Source organism: Leptonychotes weddellii, chromosome 6, assembly GCF_054177405.1.
Source record: "Leptonychotes weddellii isolate Sample4059 chromosome 6, ASM5417740v2, whole genome shotgun sequence".
NCBI classification, from domain to species: domain Eukaryota; kingdom Metazoa; phylum Chordata; class Mammalia; order Carnivora; family Phocidae; genus Leptonychotes; species Leptonychotes weddellii.
This window is the reverse complement of record NC_138374.1, coordinates 10,846,273-10,864,521: the sequence shown is the minus strand read 5'-3', so window position 1 is coordinate 10,864,521 and position 18,249 is coordinate 10,846,273. Positions and strand designations below refer to the sequence as shown.

The following is an 18,249-nucleotide window of genomic DNA, read 5'->3' as shown; positions in this document are numbered from 1 at the left end:
ATTAAGTCAAGTTATTTTTATAACTTTTGAAAACTGCAGATTTTTTAGAATTATTTATCTTACTCTTACAAGGAGGAGAAGAAAAAGGGTTTTGGGGCGCCTGGGTGGCTCAGTTGGTTAAGCGACTGCCTTCGGCTCAGGTCATGATCCTGGAGTCCCGGGATCGAGTCCCGCGTCGGGCTCCCTGCTTGGCGGGGAGTCTGCTTCTCCCTCTGACCCTCCCCCCTCTCATGTACTCTCTCTCATTCTCTCTCTCTCAAATAAATAAATAAAACATCTTTAAAAAAAAAAAAAGGGTTCTGAGGTTTTTTTTTTTTGAGAGAAATTTGAATAGGGGGCACTTACCCGTTCAATTTGTGGGAATATACTAAAAGAAACCGGCACCATCAGTCCCATTACTAAGACAGTACAAGACAGCTTGAAGGTCCATAATGACCATGGATATTGCCGGAAAAACTGGGTCCTGTAAGAGACAAGGTTACCAGGCATTTTTAGAGGCTGGCCCTCGGCTCGGACGGTCTGGCGTGCAGCTGCAGGCCCACGCCCTGGTTCCCCTCACCCACAAACATGAGATACCAGCAGCCTGTGCATCAGGCCCGCGGTTAAGCACTTGGCGGGCACTGCCCATTTGATCCCCCACAACCCTTTGAGGTTCGTGCTATCATCACCCCCTTCACACAAACGAGGACACAGCCACTGACTGGTTAAGTCCAAAATCCCATGGCTCAAGAGTGAGAGGCCAGGTTCTAGATGCTGGGCTCCGCTGACACGATGGGACATTCTGCCCCTGACCTCTGAGGGCGTGAGAGACCGCGCGGGAAGATGCGAAGAACCCCAGCCTGGGAGTCAGAGACCCAGGGTCCCGGGTCCGGCTGGGGTCTGCACCGATAGACCAGGTGTCTTGGGTGAGTCCCTTCCCCGTCCTGAGCCTTGGGTTTCTTCACACGCAGGATGCAAGGGCTGAGTCAGAAGAGCCCCCGAGGTCACTCCAGCATGGACACTGTTGTGGCTGTGGGGGCCACTGGGAAACGAGCGCCATCTCTCCGCCCCAGGTAGCCGGTGCCTCGATGTGGGCTCTAAGGGACAGACTGGAGGACCCCAGCTTCCAAAGGCGCCCCAGCTCTGACCCAGCCAGAGTGGTCCAGGAAGAGCCTGGGCCAGCAGAGGTCTCCACCCCCATCCAACCGGTGGACCACGGGAAGTAACACTTGGCTCTAAACAGCATGCTGCTATTTCTTGAAAATGCAATCCTTACGGGGTCCTAACAAAGGCTTCCTAGCTCGCCATGCTGGACGGAGGGATTGGTTCAGGTGACCCCATCTGGGCCAACGGAATCCTTCCCTGGGAGTCTGGGAACTGAGTGGAAGACATTCTCTGCCTTCGCTGGGGTTTGCTGTGTTTTTCATCCCTCCCCAGGATGCTTGGAGGATATAAGCTGGGAGGTGTTGGCAGTCATGTCCCTCAGCAACACGAAGAGGCCAGAGTGTGGCAGGACGGAGGAAGCTGACACCATGAAGACGAGGAGGAGTAGAGCTTCTGCTCGGCGACCACAGCCTACGTGGGCCCCCTGCCCACAGCCAGGATCTAAACCAACACATCTGCCTTCTGGCCTAAGCCACTGCGTGTTGGGTTTCTCACACCAGCTGGTCCCCAGGCCTTCCTGCTAATTGGCCACTTCTTGCTTCTCAAAAGGGATGATGGTCCACTAAATCTGGGCCACTTAGGCTAACTTAACACACGCTTGCCATGAAGGGGGAAGACCGGCCGGAGCAATCCTCACAGCACATCGGAGCTGGGAGAACCTGCAAATCACCTCAGCTCGGCATTCAAGACCCAAGGGGCCGTGCCCGGGGACACGGAGCCAGCTGAGGACGGGGCCTGGGTGAGAGACCGGGGCTGAAGAACGTGCACCTCTGGATTTCCACGCCTGCCCCAAATCAATCCTACTGTCTAAGCTCCACACGGAGAGAGTTTAGCGGGAAGGCAACTGAACAAACTTCTTCCTATCCCTCCCACCAGGTTCAGTGTTTGACAAGTTTTGTAAGGATTTTGAGTGTCAAATGTTCGTTCCTACCTGGGGAGATGAGCGTGCATCTTACCTTACAAAAAAGTGCGAGAAGACTTCAGGGATGAAAGCTGAGGTCCCGAACAGCACTACTCTGGATGTTGCTGTATCTTTAACGGCCTAGCGGAATTGGAAGGGAAGCATCTTAGCACATGGAGTGGGACCGTTTCCAGGGATCCTGCCACTCAAGACAGAGATGAGCAAACAGCAGCTCTCCTCTCTCACTTAGAAAAATACTGCGCGTGGAGAGGTGGAGACAGCCCCTCCGGGCACAGAGCTGGAGGACGGCTGGGCTTGGTGCCGGGATTTACCTCCCGCGGACTCCACCGTGGTCTCCCCATCGGTCTGCCAACCACCCCGTCACTAAGTACAAGCAAAGGCAGCTTACAGAAAACTCGTCCCCTCGGGGGGAATGCTGGATTTGCCACCGAGGACTGCTGCGTGTTTTCCTTTCAGTCCAGGAATCGGACACTGGCCTCCCGATCCCGAGCAGCTCCCCAGTTACGCTCACCCCTTCGAGGGGAGGAACCCTCCAGAAGTCCAGCTCAGAGGGCACCAGTGTGGCATCACACCCACACGGACCATGCACCTGTATGCACCCTCCTTTCGCTTGTGTCACTAAGTGTGTTATAAAATCTTACTTCGCACAAACATGCGTAGCTTGCAACGTTTTGTCATCTGTCCTATAATACACACTACTCTACATATGGAGCATTTAAACATGTCATTGACCATATGGGTTATGTGCACAAGGTCACACGTACTCAAGGGCAATATGTAAGAGAGGCTCTCAAGGGAAATCCTGACCACAGGTGACACTCGCATGTTAACTGCCGAAGCCAACTCCTGGGTAAGTCACAACTCTCCATACAGCACTGCTGTGCACGACATGAACAGGCACACACACACTCGACCATCCCCTTCCAACCCTCTTTTCCACTTCTGGCTTCCTAGGACGGGGCTACAGCCTGCCTTCTGGGCTCCTCGCCCCAGCTCGGCAGCCTGCTCTCTGCTTCGTACACTGACGCTCAGCTCATCCGATTCCTCTGCAGGGAACGCCTTTCCCCATGGGGACAGAGGGGCCAACGGGGGTAGCTCTTAAAAAATACACTTTCAGGGGGCGCCTGGGTGGCTCAGTCGGTGAAGCGTCTGCCTTTGACTTCATGATCTCCGGGTCCTGGGATCGAGCCCCGCATCCGGCTCCCTGCTCAGCGGGAAGCCTGCTTCTCCCTCTCCCTCTGCGCGCCCCCCCCACCCCGTCGTGTGGCTCTCTCCCAGGCGCTCGCTATCTCAAATAAATGAATAAAATCTTTAAAATAAATAAATAAACTTTCAGGAATATAAAATAAAATCGCTCCACTTCAGGAAGAGAGAAGTGGCTGCTGAGGGTGGTGTGATTCAGTGGGGCTGTCCGCCTGTGTGCGAACCGGCCACCCGTCCTGAGGGGCACCGGGCCCAGCCAAGGGCAAACAGTACAGATTGGCCCCCGCAATCTGATCAAAGGTGCCCTATTACAATCAGATATTGCTGGTTGCGTACTTTCTGAAATTTTAGCCAAAGACAATAGACCGTTTGGTGACAGGGAAATGATGAAAGAATGCTTATGCTTACGCACAGTTGCAGACTCTGTTCTTCAGAGGAAGATAAACTTAAAACAGAAAAAAAAAAAAAGCAGAGCATCAAATCTTTCTTTTACCCTAACTTGGCCTTCATGCAGAAAATGAAGTTCCTCCCGGAGAGGCGGACTAGATACCCAGACAGCTCACGGGGCCCGAGGCCGCCTCTCCTGGGAGGCTGAGCACTCGGGCCTCCCAGAGAGAAGTGAGCCTGCGGCTGAGGGCGTGGCCGAGCGGCTGAGGGCGTGGCCGAGCGGCTGAGGGCGTGGCCGAGCCGAGCCTAACACAGCACCTGCTCAGGTGCCTCGTGCCGCGGGGCTACTCACCGATTAAACACCTGCTCTCACTCTTCTCTTCAGCTGTGTGCACGGTTCACAGCAGCCCTAACACCCTGCAGGTAAAGGGAGCTGCAGAGAAACGCAAACTGACGTCCACATAAAGACCTGTGCACGTCCAGAGCAGCATTATGCAGAACAGCCCCAGACTGGACACAGTCCAGATACCCCCAGCCTGGGGAAGGGATACGCAATGGGGTCGGTACATCCATACATGCAACGCTGCTCGGCAGGAAAAAGCAACAGACTGTTGGTAGGTACACAGTACAGCTGGATGAACCTCCAAAGTGAAAGGAGGCAGACACAAAAAACACTTGTACGAGTCACTTACATGAAATTTCTGGAAAGTCAAAACTGTGAACACATAAAGCAGCTCAGTGTTCTCTGGGGCCGGGGGTGGGCGAAGGGGGTGACTCAGTGGGCATGAGGGAAATTTTTAGGATGAATATGTTCTAAATTTGGACTGTGGTGAAAGCTGCGTAACTGCTTACATTTACTAAAATTCATCCAACTATACTCTCACAAAGGGCGAATTTTATAGTATGTAAATTCTCTCTCAATAAAAAGGTCTCATTAGGGTGGCTCTTGGGCACAAAACCTTTATTTCAAAAGCGAGCTATTTTCTTTTTGGCAGCTACTTCTCCCCTTGTTACCTGTAATCACTGTGTTTCTACTGTAATTCATTTAGGAAGGTGGCCACTATTTTCAGACATGCCACTGAACAAATGGTCTGGCAGGAATCTGGTGGCACACATGTGATAGTTTATAATCCAGCTTTGTGACTCGCAGACAGGGTTTAGTGGAATATGCTTTGTGAGCCGAACAATGATGTATTTCCTGACTGAACGAGCAGCCATCTTTTCTGACCTCCGGCCAACACAGGCTCGCATTTGGCGGAGGCCCATCGGCGGCGGTCAGTCACACGTGTCAACCTGGTTGGCGAGAGCAGCCAGGAATTTGATCAGACACGAACTGCCGTGATGCCACGTAGATGTGACTCACATCTACGATCAGTTAACTTCAAATAAGATTACCTTCCATAGTGTGAATGGGCCTCATTTAATCAGTTGGAAAACCCTGAGAGCAAAATCTAGAAGGTTTTCCCAAAGAAGAAATTCTGCCTGAAGACCACTGCGTGGGCTCCTGAGTTTCTAGCCTGCAGATGGGGCCAACACTTGACTAGCCTACGAGCCCTACAATTGCATGAGCCAATTACAATCAATCAATCAATCAATCAATCAATATCCTATTGGTTCTGTTTCTCTGGAGAACCCAGACTAATGCACCATCTTTTAACATCGTGGTGCAAAATGTAAAACTGCTCCCTCTGCATAATGAGGGAAAACAGGATAGGGAAAGGTTGAAGGGAGACGTGACTTTGTTCCCAGCTCTCAAACAGACAACTCCATGCTCTCCCCAAAAGGCAAGCCAGCTAGGGCTCCATAGCGTCCCCCTACCTTTGTCCCGGCTTTTCTGGAATAGCCCATGACATTGCCTTCCTTGTCCATGACTTCAATGCCTCGAATGGGCTCAAGACTTCGGACTGCGACAACATTCATTGCACTGATGTGGGCTGTGTATGTGAAGAAGAAAATGCGCAACAGAGGGCGAGTTTGGTCCAGCGAAGGAACATCTTTTCTGGTGTCAAGCATCTTTCTCTGATGGCTACACCGCCCCGACCCTCAGGTGGGCAGCCGGCATGTGCTGGCCAATCTCGCTCCGTCCGGGGGCTGCAGAGCTGGGTCAGAACCGCTGGCCTCCTAGTCCTGGGTCCTGGGTCCGGCCAGGCTCCAGCCCCCCGACGGGATTCCAGTACAAATCCCTGGGTCCTTGAAATACGGCCCCCCTCTTTGCTTTAGCTGGTCTGACCAGGGTTCTGTAACATTCTCCCCGATTTTACCACTGAGATCATTCTGCCAAGTCTTCAAACTGTTACGATTTCCAAACTCAAATCTGGAGTGTGAACTAGTGACCTTGCAGGCTGGCAAACTTCAAACAGTTGGCTAGTATCTCTGTCACTTCCACCGGAGTCGGCCCACCAGGCTGGAGCCCCCTAGGCTGCCGCCGACTCCGTGTGTGACCCTAGGACAGTTCTGTAAAGTGCCCCTGCCTCAGCCTCCCTATCTGGAAATGGAATAATGACATTGCTACCCACACGTTTTTGGCAGGACGAAGTGAAATTAAACATGCAGAGGGCTGGCACCGTCTTTAGAGCGAGTTTGTATTCCCGGGCTCGTGTTCACCCTTTGACAGTGGAAAGCAGAGCAACAGAGCAAGGGTCACCTCTCAGACCAAGGCCCTAACGTGGGCCTGGAGGCCCCAAGAAGCTGCAAACAGCAGCTGTCAACAGTCACCATGTGGCCAAGGGACTGGGCTGTCCCTCAAGATGTAGGGAGACTCAAGGACCACAAAGATTACATGCTTCCTGCTTACTGAGAATGATGACGGGAAGGGCTTTTTTCAACAGAACGTGATTCAGCCGCATCTGGAGCAAACGAGGGAATAACTAGAAGAAGAAGAGAGAAAACTCGTCATTGCAAAGAACCCAAAGTCAGCTGAACACACTCAGTAGCACAGACCTGGCGTCAACCTAGCTCCTATCCCAGGTCAGGCCACCGCAGGCGCTCTGTGTGTTATTTTTTAATTCTTGCAACACTGAGGTGTTCGCCCGATCGTCAGAGGCTTAGGGAGGTAACTTGTCCGGAGTCTCGGAGCTGCTAAGAGTTTGAGCCGGGAGGCCAACCCCGGCTTATCTGACTCTAATGTCTGTATTTTTAACGATCAGTGTCCTGACATCCCAAGCAACACACAACTTGTATAACATGTTTATGTAGCCTAAGTCAATTTTTTAAAAAGGTAAGAATACTAAGTATATGCCTAGAGACTTGGGGTACTCGTATGCTTACTTAGGGGGTGATGGGATTATAGGTGACCATTTCCCTTCTTGTGTCTTAGCCATACTTTCTTTCTTTTTTTCTTTAAAGATTTTATTTATTTATTTGACACAGAGAGAAAGAGAGCCCAAGCAGGGGGAGCAGCAGAGGGAGAGGGAGAAGCAGGCTCCCCGCTAAGCAGGGAGCCCGATGCAGGGCTTGATCCCAGGACTCTGGGATCATGACCTGGGCCGAAGGCAGATGCTTAACCGACTGAGCCACCCAGGCGCGCCTTAGCCATACTTTCTAAATAGTTTAACTTGAAACAAATTTGTAATTCAGAATAGTTTCTTTTGTTCTGAGGAATAAAAAAGATTTGATAGATTTTTAAAATACCCACTCCAAAAAAGGAGGAAGAGGCAATCACTCCTGTCCCTAGTAACACACTCTCATGTAGGCGACGATTCTAAGGAAGAAACAAAAGTATGTATTCAGCAAACACCACGGTTTTACCCAGGAAGGATTATTAAAACAAACAAACTCCAAAAGTAACACAGAATTGCGTATCCCCTGGGCCTCATAATACTCACATAACTTGCGTTTCCATTGACAATGTTGAACGCTGTGGTGTAGGTATAGAAGGAAATCTGCAGACAGACAGGCACGTAGATCACACACTACGGTCATTCGAGCACAACAGAACTCAGGAATCATGAAATAGAAATAGTTTTTACCTGAGGTAAAATCAGGGACTTCAGACTCTTTACTGACAGCATCGAGAAAAATATCTTTTAAGAAAATAAAGCAGAGTTTTAAGTGTTTGGAGGGGAGGGAGAGCAAAGAACTTCCCAGGGGAGACACTGCGCTGAGCACCCCACTCTCCCCAGGCGCTGGGACAAGGAGGCTACCGGGCGGTGGCGCGCAATGCTCAGCAAACACCCACAGGACACTGAGGACACGTGGGGGGCGGTCTCAGTGGTCCCTGCTTCCAAGATGTGAGATGCAGCAGGGCGGGGCAGCTGAGGAGTACGCACTCACGAGCGGACACAGACACAGGGCAGGTGTGGAGGAAGTGACAGAGGAAGGCTGTCCCTTTGGGAGAGCACCTCATGAGAGTCAAGGTGGGACCGCCTCGTTGGGGGGCAGTTCCAGGTCCCAGGTGAGGGCGTGTATGGGGGAGGAAGGTTAAGGGAGAGAAGGTAATGGACTATTCTGTGTGTTTGAGGCAGGGAGCCTGTCGTCCATCTCCTCGGAAGTGCTCTGCGCACCTGAGGCATCCCAAGAAAGGATAACCTTGTGACACTGGGACCTTCGAGAGGCGCCTGACTGGGTAAGTGTGAGGGCGGGGTGAAGGCCAGTGAGTAGCAGACAAGGGTCAGAGGTGGGGAATCCACAGCCATCTACCAGGCCATGGCGGGATAGGGGTCCAGAGCTGGAGATCACAAACCACTGAGGTTAGGAGATGAGCAACATCTTCCTACACCTGGGGTCTCAGGCTGACTCACCATGGGCGCCGTGAAAGGTAGGAGAGCTGGCAAAGAAGAGAAGAGGATCGGTGACCGTTGCTGCCCAGGTGCAGGGAAGAGGCCAAAAAGGGGAGTCGCCCACCCAAGAACCTTCCCTCTGGCAGCCTGAAGGCACGGATGCCAAAGGACAGTCTGTACTCATTCTTTTATTTTTCCTAATAATAACTATGTGCATGCAGCTAGCATTTCAGTCAGCACCGTCCAGAAAGACCTAACGAGGCACCCTCCGGCCTTCCAGTCCCTCTCACTGGAGGCAAGCGGTTAACCTGTTCATCCTCCCCAGGAACTTAGCACATTTGTGATACTGTCGTTTATAAGAAGAAACCTGGATTTGCTCTTCATCCCTGGTCTTAGCACAGAGAGCCTAAAACCCTTGGAGTTTCCTGAGAACAGCAATAAAAAGGTGAAATGGGTGTCTTTTTTACCCTAGCAAGCCCCTTTCCACCTCGCCTGAGTTGATTTTTTTTTTTTAAAGGTAGATTTATTTATTTGAAGAGACACACATCGAGAGAGGGAACACAAGCAGGGGGAGTGGGAGAGGGAGAAGCAGGCTCCCCCTGAGCAGGAAGCCCCATGCGGGGCTCATTCCCAGGACCCTGGGATCATGACCCGAGCTGACGCATAACCACTGAGCCACCCAGGCGCCCCGAGTTGATGTTAATAAGGGGACTTTTGCGGGTGCCTGGGTGGCTCAGTCGTTAAGTGTCTGCCTTCGGCTCAGGTCATGATCCCAGGGTCCTGGGATTGAGCCCCGCATCAGGCTCCCCGCTTGGCGGGAAGCCTGCTTCTCCCTCTCCCACTCCCCCTGCTTGTGTTCCCTCTCTCGCTGTGTCTCTCTCTGTCAAATAAATAAATAAAATCTTAAAATAAAATAAGGGGACTTTTGGAAAGCCTCCGAGGAGGGGGCTGGTTGCCAGGGGAACCAGCTGGGGGATGAGGGGGTTGGACCTTCCAGCCCCACCCGCTGCCTCCACCTTGGGCGGGGAAAGGGGCTGGAGGCAGGGCTAGTCACAGTGGCCAAGGATTTAGTCAACCATACTAATAAAGCCTCCACTCTCACAGCGTTTCTGGCTTGCTGAGCATGTGCGGTGCTGGAGATGGTGTGGAAACTCCGTCCTCCCCAGCCTCCCTTGCCCTGTGCATCTCTTCCATCTGTTCCCTTTAATAATAAACCAGGAACCTAGTAAGTGAACTGTCTCCCCGAGTTCTGTGAGCCATTCTAGCAATTTCAAACCCAAGGAGGGAGGTGTGAGAACCTCCAATTTATAGCCGGTTGGTCAGAAGTACAGGAGAGAATCTGGACTTTCAATTGGCGCTGGAAGTGGGGGTGGTCTTGTGGGACTGAGCCCTTCACCTGGGGGGTCTGCGGCCACCTCCAGGTCGACAGTGTCAGAACTGCATTAAAACTGTAGGACACGCTGCTGGGGTCACAGAATTGAAGGGGGTGGGAAAAGCCTGCACATCTGGTATCAGAAGTGAAACCTCAGGGGCACCTGGTTGGCTCGGTCAGTAGAGCATGCAACTCTTGATCTCGGAGGTTGTGAGTTTGAGCCTCACTCTGGGTGTAGAGATTACTAAAAATAATAAATAAAGTTAAAAAAATGCCAACTCACATGGATAGGCTTAAAAAGAAAAGTGAAGCATCGAGAGGAGAAACAAGTGTTTTTCCTTCATGACGTCTATCAGGATAGATGCAAACGCCCACACTCTCTTGTGCTCACGATACTTATTCACACAAAGAGGACCACTATATGCTGTTTTATACTTTGCCTTTTTTCTCCTTAATACTAGTTCCTGGAGATCCACTCTTCCACATTGGCACACAGGATGTACGTCAATCTTTTTAATGAATTATTTAACTATAGTCTGAATTGTTGGATATTCATCTTGTTTCCAGTTTCTTGTTTATAACCGAGAGAACTTCATAGTTAAAAGGGCCCTGTACAATCATGGGTTTTATTCCCCTCATCATAGTTTAAGATTTTTAGTTATTTATTTGACAGAGAGAGAGAGAACACAAGCAGGGGGAGCAGCAGAGAGAGGGAGAAGCAGGCTCCCACTGAGCGGGGAGCCCAACGTGGGGCTCGATCCCAGGACCCCGGGATCATGACCTGAGCTGAAGGCAGATGCTTAACCGACTGAGCCACCCAGGCACCCCTCCCCTCATCATAGTTAAGAGAGAATACTACGTGGAATCCAAAATACTTATGAGTTACAAGTTCTGGAACCATCAACGAAATGATGGTGTGTTTCTTGGGAGATGACAGAGCAAAGCAGGTTTCAGACCCAGGCCTGTGCCCTCACCCCCAACTCCCCAGATCTTTCCACAGGACTGGACGCAGCTCTGGGTCCCAAACCTACTCTTTTCCACTATCAAACCCAGACTCTGATGCAAACCTCCTTTTTAAGCTGTGGTTTCCAGACTCACACTCAGAAATCCTTCCAGGAAAAAAAAAAAAAAAGGCAGGCAGACTTTCTGAACTGTTACAAACAAACCATGTTTTCCCAACCCATTTCTGAAAATTAGAATCAGCTCACCTGCAGGTCGAAAAGGAACGGGAATCAGTTTGCTGTTGTCAGGATGCACGGTTGACTTTGCAAAGGTAAACACAAAGGTTAGTCTGATGTTCGGCTTTGTTTTCGTAGGGGGCTAAAAATTAGGAAAGGGCTGAAACTTACGAGACTTCTCTTCCAAGCGTCTTTTACCTGAAAAGAGAAAAACAAGCAACAGCTTTTAAAGGTAAATTGGCAGCAAAAGAGAAAAAAAAAAACCCCATCTCTTCTCCAGTCTCATTTCTGGTGCCATCTTCACTCTGCCTTTTCAAGAGTGAAGACCAGGGGCGCCTGGGTGGCTCAGTCGTTAAACATCTGCCTTCGGCTCAGGTCATGATCCCGGGGTCCTGGGATCGAGCCCCGCATCAGGCTCCCCGCTCGGCGGAGAGCCTGCTTCTCCCTCTCCCACTCCCCTGCTTGTGTTCCCTCTTTTGCTGTGTCTGTCAAATAAATAAAATCTTAAAAAAAAAAAAGTGACAACCAGAACTGTTCAGTGCCACACAGATTGAAAAGTCAAAATAAATGAAGCAAATGAATCAAACAAACAAATGAACTGACAATAAGCAATGAGATGACCCACAGAAAGAGAATGACCAGAACATTAAAAAGTCCTCAGTCTCTCTTTTTCAAAGATTTTATTTATTTATTTATCAGAGAGAGAAAGCACAAGCAGGGGGAGCAGCAGGCAGAGGGAGAGGGAGAAGCAGGCCACCGATGAGCAGGGAGCCTGATGCGGGGCTCAATCCCAGGACCCTGGGACCATGACCCGAGCCAAAGGCAGACGCTTAACCAACTGAACCACCCAGGTGCCCCAAAAAGTCCTCAGTCTCTTACCTTGGAGAGAGTTCAAGACCAACACCTAACTTAGCCCTCGGGTGAGTCCCTAAATCCAGGCTGCCCCTGGCTCAGAGAAGAGCAGGTTGTCTGCAGGTGACACACCACGCCATTAGCCAAGGCACCTGCCTCAGAGCTAGGCTGTGAGCCCAGAGGCCCCATAAAGTTCTTAAAAAAAACATCAAACCAACATAAATATGTGCACTTTCCACAGGCTCCCTCACGGAACTGGTATTTGTGGGCTCTGGAAAGCCCCATATACAGCAAGATAGATAACAAATACTTGGTTTAAGTCTTGGGGCAGGAATGTAACCCTGACCCGGAACACTGCCTCTAATGGGAAACAGATTCTGATTTCAGAGGCCTGCCTGAATTCTGGAGTTTGCCATGGGCTGCAGGGATCAGCCACAGAGAATCCCCACTAGTATCTGAGCATAGGAAGAACCCTAGGATTTTTTTTTCGTCCTTAATACTAGTTCCTCCTACTAGTAATCTGGTTTATGAGAACGAATTCTAATTACATCTAAAAAAAACTAACCCAGTTTTGAAAAGCAGATCCCCTGGGCGGTGTTTACGATGACCAAACTCCACCTGATTTCAGACCATGCAAGGAGAAATCTCCTGAAGGCAACCACATCCAACCTTGAACCCAGCACACGAAACATACCCTTTGGTCCTCCAAGTCACGTATGGACGCATCTTCATTTGTTAACAATAGTTGCCTTGATTTTTCTATTTTTTCCTATAATCAGATAGAAAGAAATCAAGCAATGATCTCAACCTGATTTAGATTTGTCCAAATTATTTAGGAATCACATGCTCATTCACACCTGATTTCAGTGCAACTCGTAGCCAAGGTTCTCTATTGCCTGAGAGTTTCCATGAGGATAGTGCTGTGTGTCACTCAGACTTAGAGCTCCAGCAGCTTGACCCACGGGTGGCTGCCACCTCCCCCTCCCCCCAGACAGCTGATGTCAGCTGTCTCTGTGAGTGCTCCCACCATCTGCCTGGCTCTGTAAGTTAGAAACCTAGAAGTCCCTCCTCTCTCTCTCTCCCACATCTGATCCATTTGGGCTGACTTCCTCTCTTCATTTTTTTTTTTTGAAATATTTTATTTATTTATTCGACAGAGAGAGAGATAGCGAGAGCAGGAACACAAACGAGGGGAGTGGGAGAGGGAGAAGCAGGATTCCTGCAGAGCAGGGAGCCCAATGTGGGACTCGATCCCAGGACCCTGGGATTATGACCTGAGCCGAAGGCAGATGCTTAACGACTGAGCCACCCAGGCGCCCCTCTTCATTTTTTTCTTAATTTGAGAAAAAAGAATTAAATACAGAAAAGACAATGAAATGAGTACATACTCATAATCCCCTCATCCAGAATTAACAACAGTAAACATTCAGTCATATTTGCTTCCAATTTTTTTTCCCCAAAAGCCGTCACCCCCAGTTTCGTGTCTCCCCATTCTATCAGAGATAACCACTATTATGAGTTCAAGGTATTAACTTCTAGTCCACTTTTTAATACTTATATATACACGAATACATGTATCTATAACAAAGATGTAGTACTGGGTCTTTATATTGGAATTTGCATAAATGTACTTTACGCATCCTGCTTTTTCCATTAAACACTGTAGACATGTTTTCCATTTAGCATCATATATAGTTTCCACTTAATATTGTACATTGATAACTAGATCATCACTTTTAACTTTTATTAGTATTCCACTGTATGAATATACCACATTTGTTTCTCTATTTCCCTACTGACGGGGATTCAGGTTGTTTTTTAAAAAACAAGGCTGCACGGAACATCTTGAGCACAAGGATGGGAGTGTCCCTGTGGGTCCAGCCCTGAAGGATTATTGCTGCTGATACGGTATCTCCTCCTCTTGAGCCCTCGGCCACACCTGGTTCAAACCCTCATTACTCACCACCTGGTGACCAAAGAGACCCTCTGGAACACAAACCTCACCACCTCGCCCTGTAGGCCAAATGCAAACCCCTCCCATCTGAAGGACACACAAGGCCCTTGAGGACCTGCCTGCTTCCCTGTATTAAAAGCCCCACCGACTAGACGACCTGCTCTCTCCCCTGGGCTTTGCTTACAGTCCCCTCTGTCTGGCCTTGCCTCAACACTCTCCCCCAGTTTCCTGCCGCACCCCTCCTTTAGCACCCTAGGTCTAGGCCGGTGACCACCTTTGTCCGTCTATCCTATTACCAGGGACTTATTTTGATCCCTTCTGATATGGCAGTACCAACCCTGGTGTTATCTGTCTGCTTTTGTTTATAAACCTTCCAGTCTAACAAGCTCATTCGGAAGGAATAAAAACAATATATATGGATTCTGTTTCAACTGCTTTCAAAGGGACGCAGCCTTCACATTTCAGAATAAAATGTAAAATGTCTTATTTCCAAAAACAAGGAAATACTTACAATTGAAACAACCAAATTTGTAGGATCCAACAATTCTGTCCACTGAAGAAATCTCTGAATAAAAGACTTAAGAGGGAAAAGAGCACCAGAGAGGTTAATGGTGGCAGGAACAACAACAACAAAAAAGATATGAGACCCTAACAGGGCCTTCTAACCAAAGCAGCTCCTGGAATCTTCGGGACATCCCCGGGATCTTACAGGTGAGGAAACAGGCACAGAAAAGCTCATGAACGTACCCATGGAAACCCAGCCAGGAAAGGACTCAGTAGCATGTGCTCTTAACCACTTCCATACCAAATTACTCTTGAAGGTTAAAAGCCCAGACTTTGGGGTCAAATGGGCCTAGTCCACATCCCACAAATGACCTTGAACCAACTACCTAGAAGAGTCTTAGAATTTGTTTCTTTACCCTCATCCTTGTTACAAGGATTAACTTGAGTCATAAAGAACCGGACACCCCCAGCGAGGCCTCAGTAAAGGTTGCTCGGTTCACACGTGGAGGAGGCATGAGCTCCCTGTCCCTTTCAACTTCCCCACCTAAGAAAACCCCGCTGGGCCCTACTTTAGGTAAGGCTGAAAGAGAACACCCTAGAATTATACTGTCCAGTTAGCTCCATGTGGCTATGGAGCCCTTGAAATGTGGCCAGGCCAAACTGAAGTATGCTGTATGTGTAAAATATACACCAGATTTCAAAGACTTTCTAGGAAAAAAAAGCATGTAAATATCTCACTAGTAATTTTTATATCGATTATGTGTTGAAATGTTAGTATTTTATATTTGTTGGGCTAAATACATTAAAATTAATTTCAGCTGTTTCTTTTTACCCTCCTGAATGTGGTTACTAGAAAATTTTAAATGACCTATATGGCTCCCATCACATTGCCATTGGGCAGCGCCGTCCAGTCCCCGCCTGGAGGCGGGGCCGGAGCGACTTCCTGTCCTCGCCGGCTGCCCACAGGCCCCGCGTCGTTTGAGTGGCTGAGCCTACCGAGCTTGCGAGGCTGGGGGCTCCTGGGAGCACCTGTTCCTTTCCAACCTGATGCTCAGCAACAGCTCAGGCAGCAGAGGGCCGACACCCGCGGGGGTCGGGGGGGCTGACTCCCCAGGGCAGGGCGACCTTGTGGCGACCCTCGCTAGCCAGGCCCGGGGCAGAGGTGACACGCGGTAACCGCCGTGGCTGTCGGCATCCTGCACTCTTGGGTTTCCCCTTCGTCCCCTCCCGGGGTCTGAGGTGGGAAGGCGGGTGGTGTGACCACGTGGCCTGCCCAAGGTCACCCGGGCCAGCCGGCGACTCCGCGCGGTGACTCCACCGGGCCCAGGGCCACCCCGCCCCCAGCCGCGCCGGGCCCAGGCCGTACTTGACGTTCGGTGATCCAGAAGCGCACGTTGGGCTCCATGCGGGAGCCGCGCCGCTGCGCTTCCTCCTCCTCGGGCGCTGCTTCCTGGGACCTGTGCGGTGTTTGGAGAGGCAGCGGCGGCCAGGCCAGGCCAGGCGCGGAGGAGGAGCCGGGCAGCGTGCCCCGCCCCGGGCGCGCGCGCGTCCCCTGTTCCCGCCGCCGGGTTCCTGGCGCGCCCGCGGCGCGGTGTCGTCGTGTGCCAGCGCCCTGGCCTCGGCCGCCTGATGTTCCCGCTGCCCCGTCTCCGAACTCCCGCTGCTCGCTGTCACCACGCGCCAGCGCCCCAGATCCCACGCCTCCACCCCCGCTCCGGTCCCCGTGCGCCCTCCGTCCCCGTGAGCCTGCCCACCCTCCCACCGACCAAGTCTTCCCAGCCTTATCTACGCGTTAGGGTAGCCGGGCCGCTTCCAGCCTGGGGGCGGGGGGCGGTCACGTATGGGAATCCTCGTATCCTAGTACCTACTGAGAAGGCCCTGCATCTTACCCACGTGACAGGGGCACCAACCTCTTGGACATTATGGTGGAGAATCTTCAATTGCCCTTTAAGTCCAGTGTGGAGGGCACTGGGGATAGTCAGGGCTGGCTACTTAATTTTCACGGTGAAATTTGAAAATGTGGTGCCCCTTATTTAAAAGATTGAGAATTTAAGGGCCCCTGGGTTGTGCAGTGGGTTAAGCCTCCAACTCTTGGTTTCGCTCAGGTCCTGATCTCAGGGTGGAGTGACCAAGCCCTGCCCCTGACTACGCCCAGTGTGGTCCGCTTAGATTCTCTCCCTTTCCTTCTGCCCCTCCCGATTGTGCTCTCTAAAGAAATAAACCTTTTAAAAAAAAAAAAAAGGTAATTTAAAAAAGTCAGTATCAGAGAATTAAACCAGGCCCGGGTCCCTTCCAAGTGTGGGGCCCTGCGTTGGCCTGTGATGGGGTCACCACACACAATGCTGCACTGGGGCAGATCCAGTTCCTTTGAATACCAGATAGAGTAGGGGCTGGTTGTAGAAAAAAAATGCACCTGCCTTCCTCCTGGGATTGCCTCCCCTAGCCCGCTGGCCCTGCACTATGGTGGGTGGGGGTTATGGGTGTTTGTTGAATGTACCTTCCTGGATGTTTAAGGAGTTCAGGGGTCCTCATGAGTCTTGGGTTGAGGACCCAGCACCACCGATTACTTAGTTGGATGGTCCTGGTCCAGTCAATGTAAGTGGGTCTATTTACTCATTTGTAAAATGAGGACAATAATTATACCCATTTTAAGGTTTTGTTGAGAATCAAATGAGTTAAAACATGTGAAAGTCCTAATATGACACTGGGTCCATTGGAAATGCTGTTGGGGTCTTTAATAGCCCACTGGCCTATTCCATCCCTTGCCTTGCCTTCTCCTCCAGGGACACGAAACCAGCTCATGTTTTCTTCAGGCCAATGTAACTTGACAGCTTCTTTTACTCAGCCCACCTGGCTCACTTTTCTATAGCCTCAAGAGTTCATCTCCTTTTCCAGGAAGTTCTTCCGCACACCCATAGCTGGGTGAGGTGCCCCTCCTCAGTGTTCCCCTTATGCCCCAGGGATGCATCCATTGTGCCGTCCTTTTAGCACACCGGTATTATCCTGTTGGCTCTACCCTCAAGTATGTCACAAATCCAACTCAGCTTCTCTTCTCAGGACCCTTATGGTCTAGTCTTAACAAAGGAGCCACAGTGATCCTCCTAGAACAAGTTGATGTGACTCTTGTCAAAACCTTCCTTACATTTTCCATCTTAGTGAGAATCCAAAGTCCTTGGCTTGTTCAATTCTCTGCTCTAGCCCTTGCTCCAGTTTTCCTTCCAAACATTCTATGTATTTTTATTGTTATTTATTGGCTTTCCCCCTCTAGAATGTAACTGCATGAAGGAAGGGGGTTGTCTTTTTTTGGTTCACCCTTGTGCCTGCAAAACAGCACCTAACATGTGGCAAGCACTCAGGATTTACCACAATAACGAATAAATGCTTCATCTCTCTCTTGCCGGAACCGGAGTTCTTTGGGTGTAGAGCCAGCATCTTACTCACTTTTGTGGGCCCCGAGTTAAATGCTCCACAAATGTTGGTTGATACAATCAGAAGGAAAACTACAGCCCCATAATATAAGCTGAACCAACAATTAATGGTATTAAACATGCAGATACTTTTTTTTTTTAAAGATTTATCCATTTATTTGAGAAAGTGAGAATGAGAGAGAGAGAGAGAGTACATGACGGGGGGAGGGTTAGAGGGAGAAGCAGGCTCCCCGCCGAGCAGGGACTCGATCCAGGGACTCCAGGATCATGACCTGAGCCGAAGGCAGTCGCTCAACCAACTGAGCCACCCAGGTGCCCCCTTTTTTTTTTTTTTAAAGATTTATCCATTTATTTGAGAAAGTGAGAATGAGAGAGAGAGAACATGCAGATACTTTAAAATGTTTATTATGTACTTTACATTGAGCATTTCAGAAAAGAAAATTACAATGATTTCAAAATGCAATTCCCAGACTCGATAAATATCCTTTATAATTACACCCAATCAATATCTGGAATTGTATGTAGACCCTATGTCAGCTAACAAGTAAGTAAAATAACTATATTAATCTCAGGGACAAGAAACATGCA

At 50.1% G+C, this 18,249-nt stretch overlaps 1 protein-coding gene across 4 annotated transcripts in view; it reads right to left on the bottom strand.

Moving 5' to 3' along the window:
• SFXN4 (sideroflexin 4) overlaps positions 1-18,249 on the bottom strand; it is an 83,704-nt gene that overhangs the window by 8,518 nt on the left and 56,937 nt on the right. Inside the window, exons 2-14 of one of the 4 annotated variants that reach the window (XM_081823418.1) lie at positions 15,600-15,654; positions 14,241-14,306; positions 12,470-12,544; positions 11,095-11,121; positions 10,954-11,008; positions 8,395-8,420; positions 7,624-7,677; positions 7,480-7,536; positions 7,290-7,355; positions 6,450-6,522; positions 5,474-5,589; positions 2,100-2,185; positions 346-463 (exon numbers count right to left, since the gene is read on the bottom strand). In XM_081823418.1, coding sequence (XP_081679544.1) covers positions 346-463; positions 2,100-2,185; positions 5,474-5,589; positions 6,450-6,522; positions 7,290-7,355; positions 7,480-7,536; positions 7,624-7,677; positions 8,395-8,420; positions 10,954-11,008; positions 11,095-11,121; positions 12,470-12,544; positions 14,241-14,306; positions 15,600-15,638 — 858 coding nt within the window. In that variant the 5' untranslated portion in view covers positions 15,639-15,654. Of the gene's footprint in view, positions 1-345; positions 464-2,099; positions 2,186-5,473; positions 5,590-6,449; positions 6,523-7,289; positions 7,356-7,479; positions 7,537-7,623; positions 7,678-8,394; positions 8,421-10,953; positions 11,009-11,094; positions 11,122-12,469; positions 12,545-14,240; positions 14,307-15,599; positions 15,745-18,249 lie in introns of those variants that run through there. The other 3 variants (XM_081823419.1, XM_081823417.1, XM_081823420.1) reach the window with 3 other exon arrangements.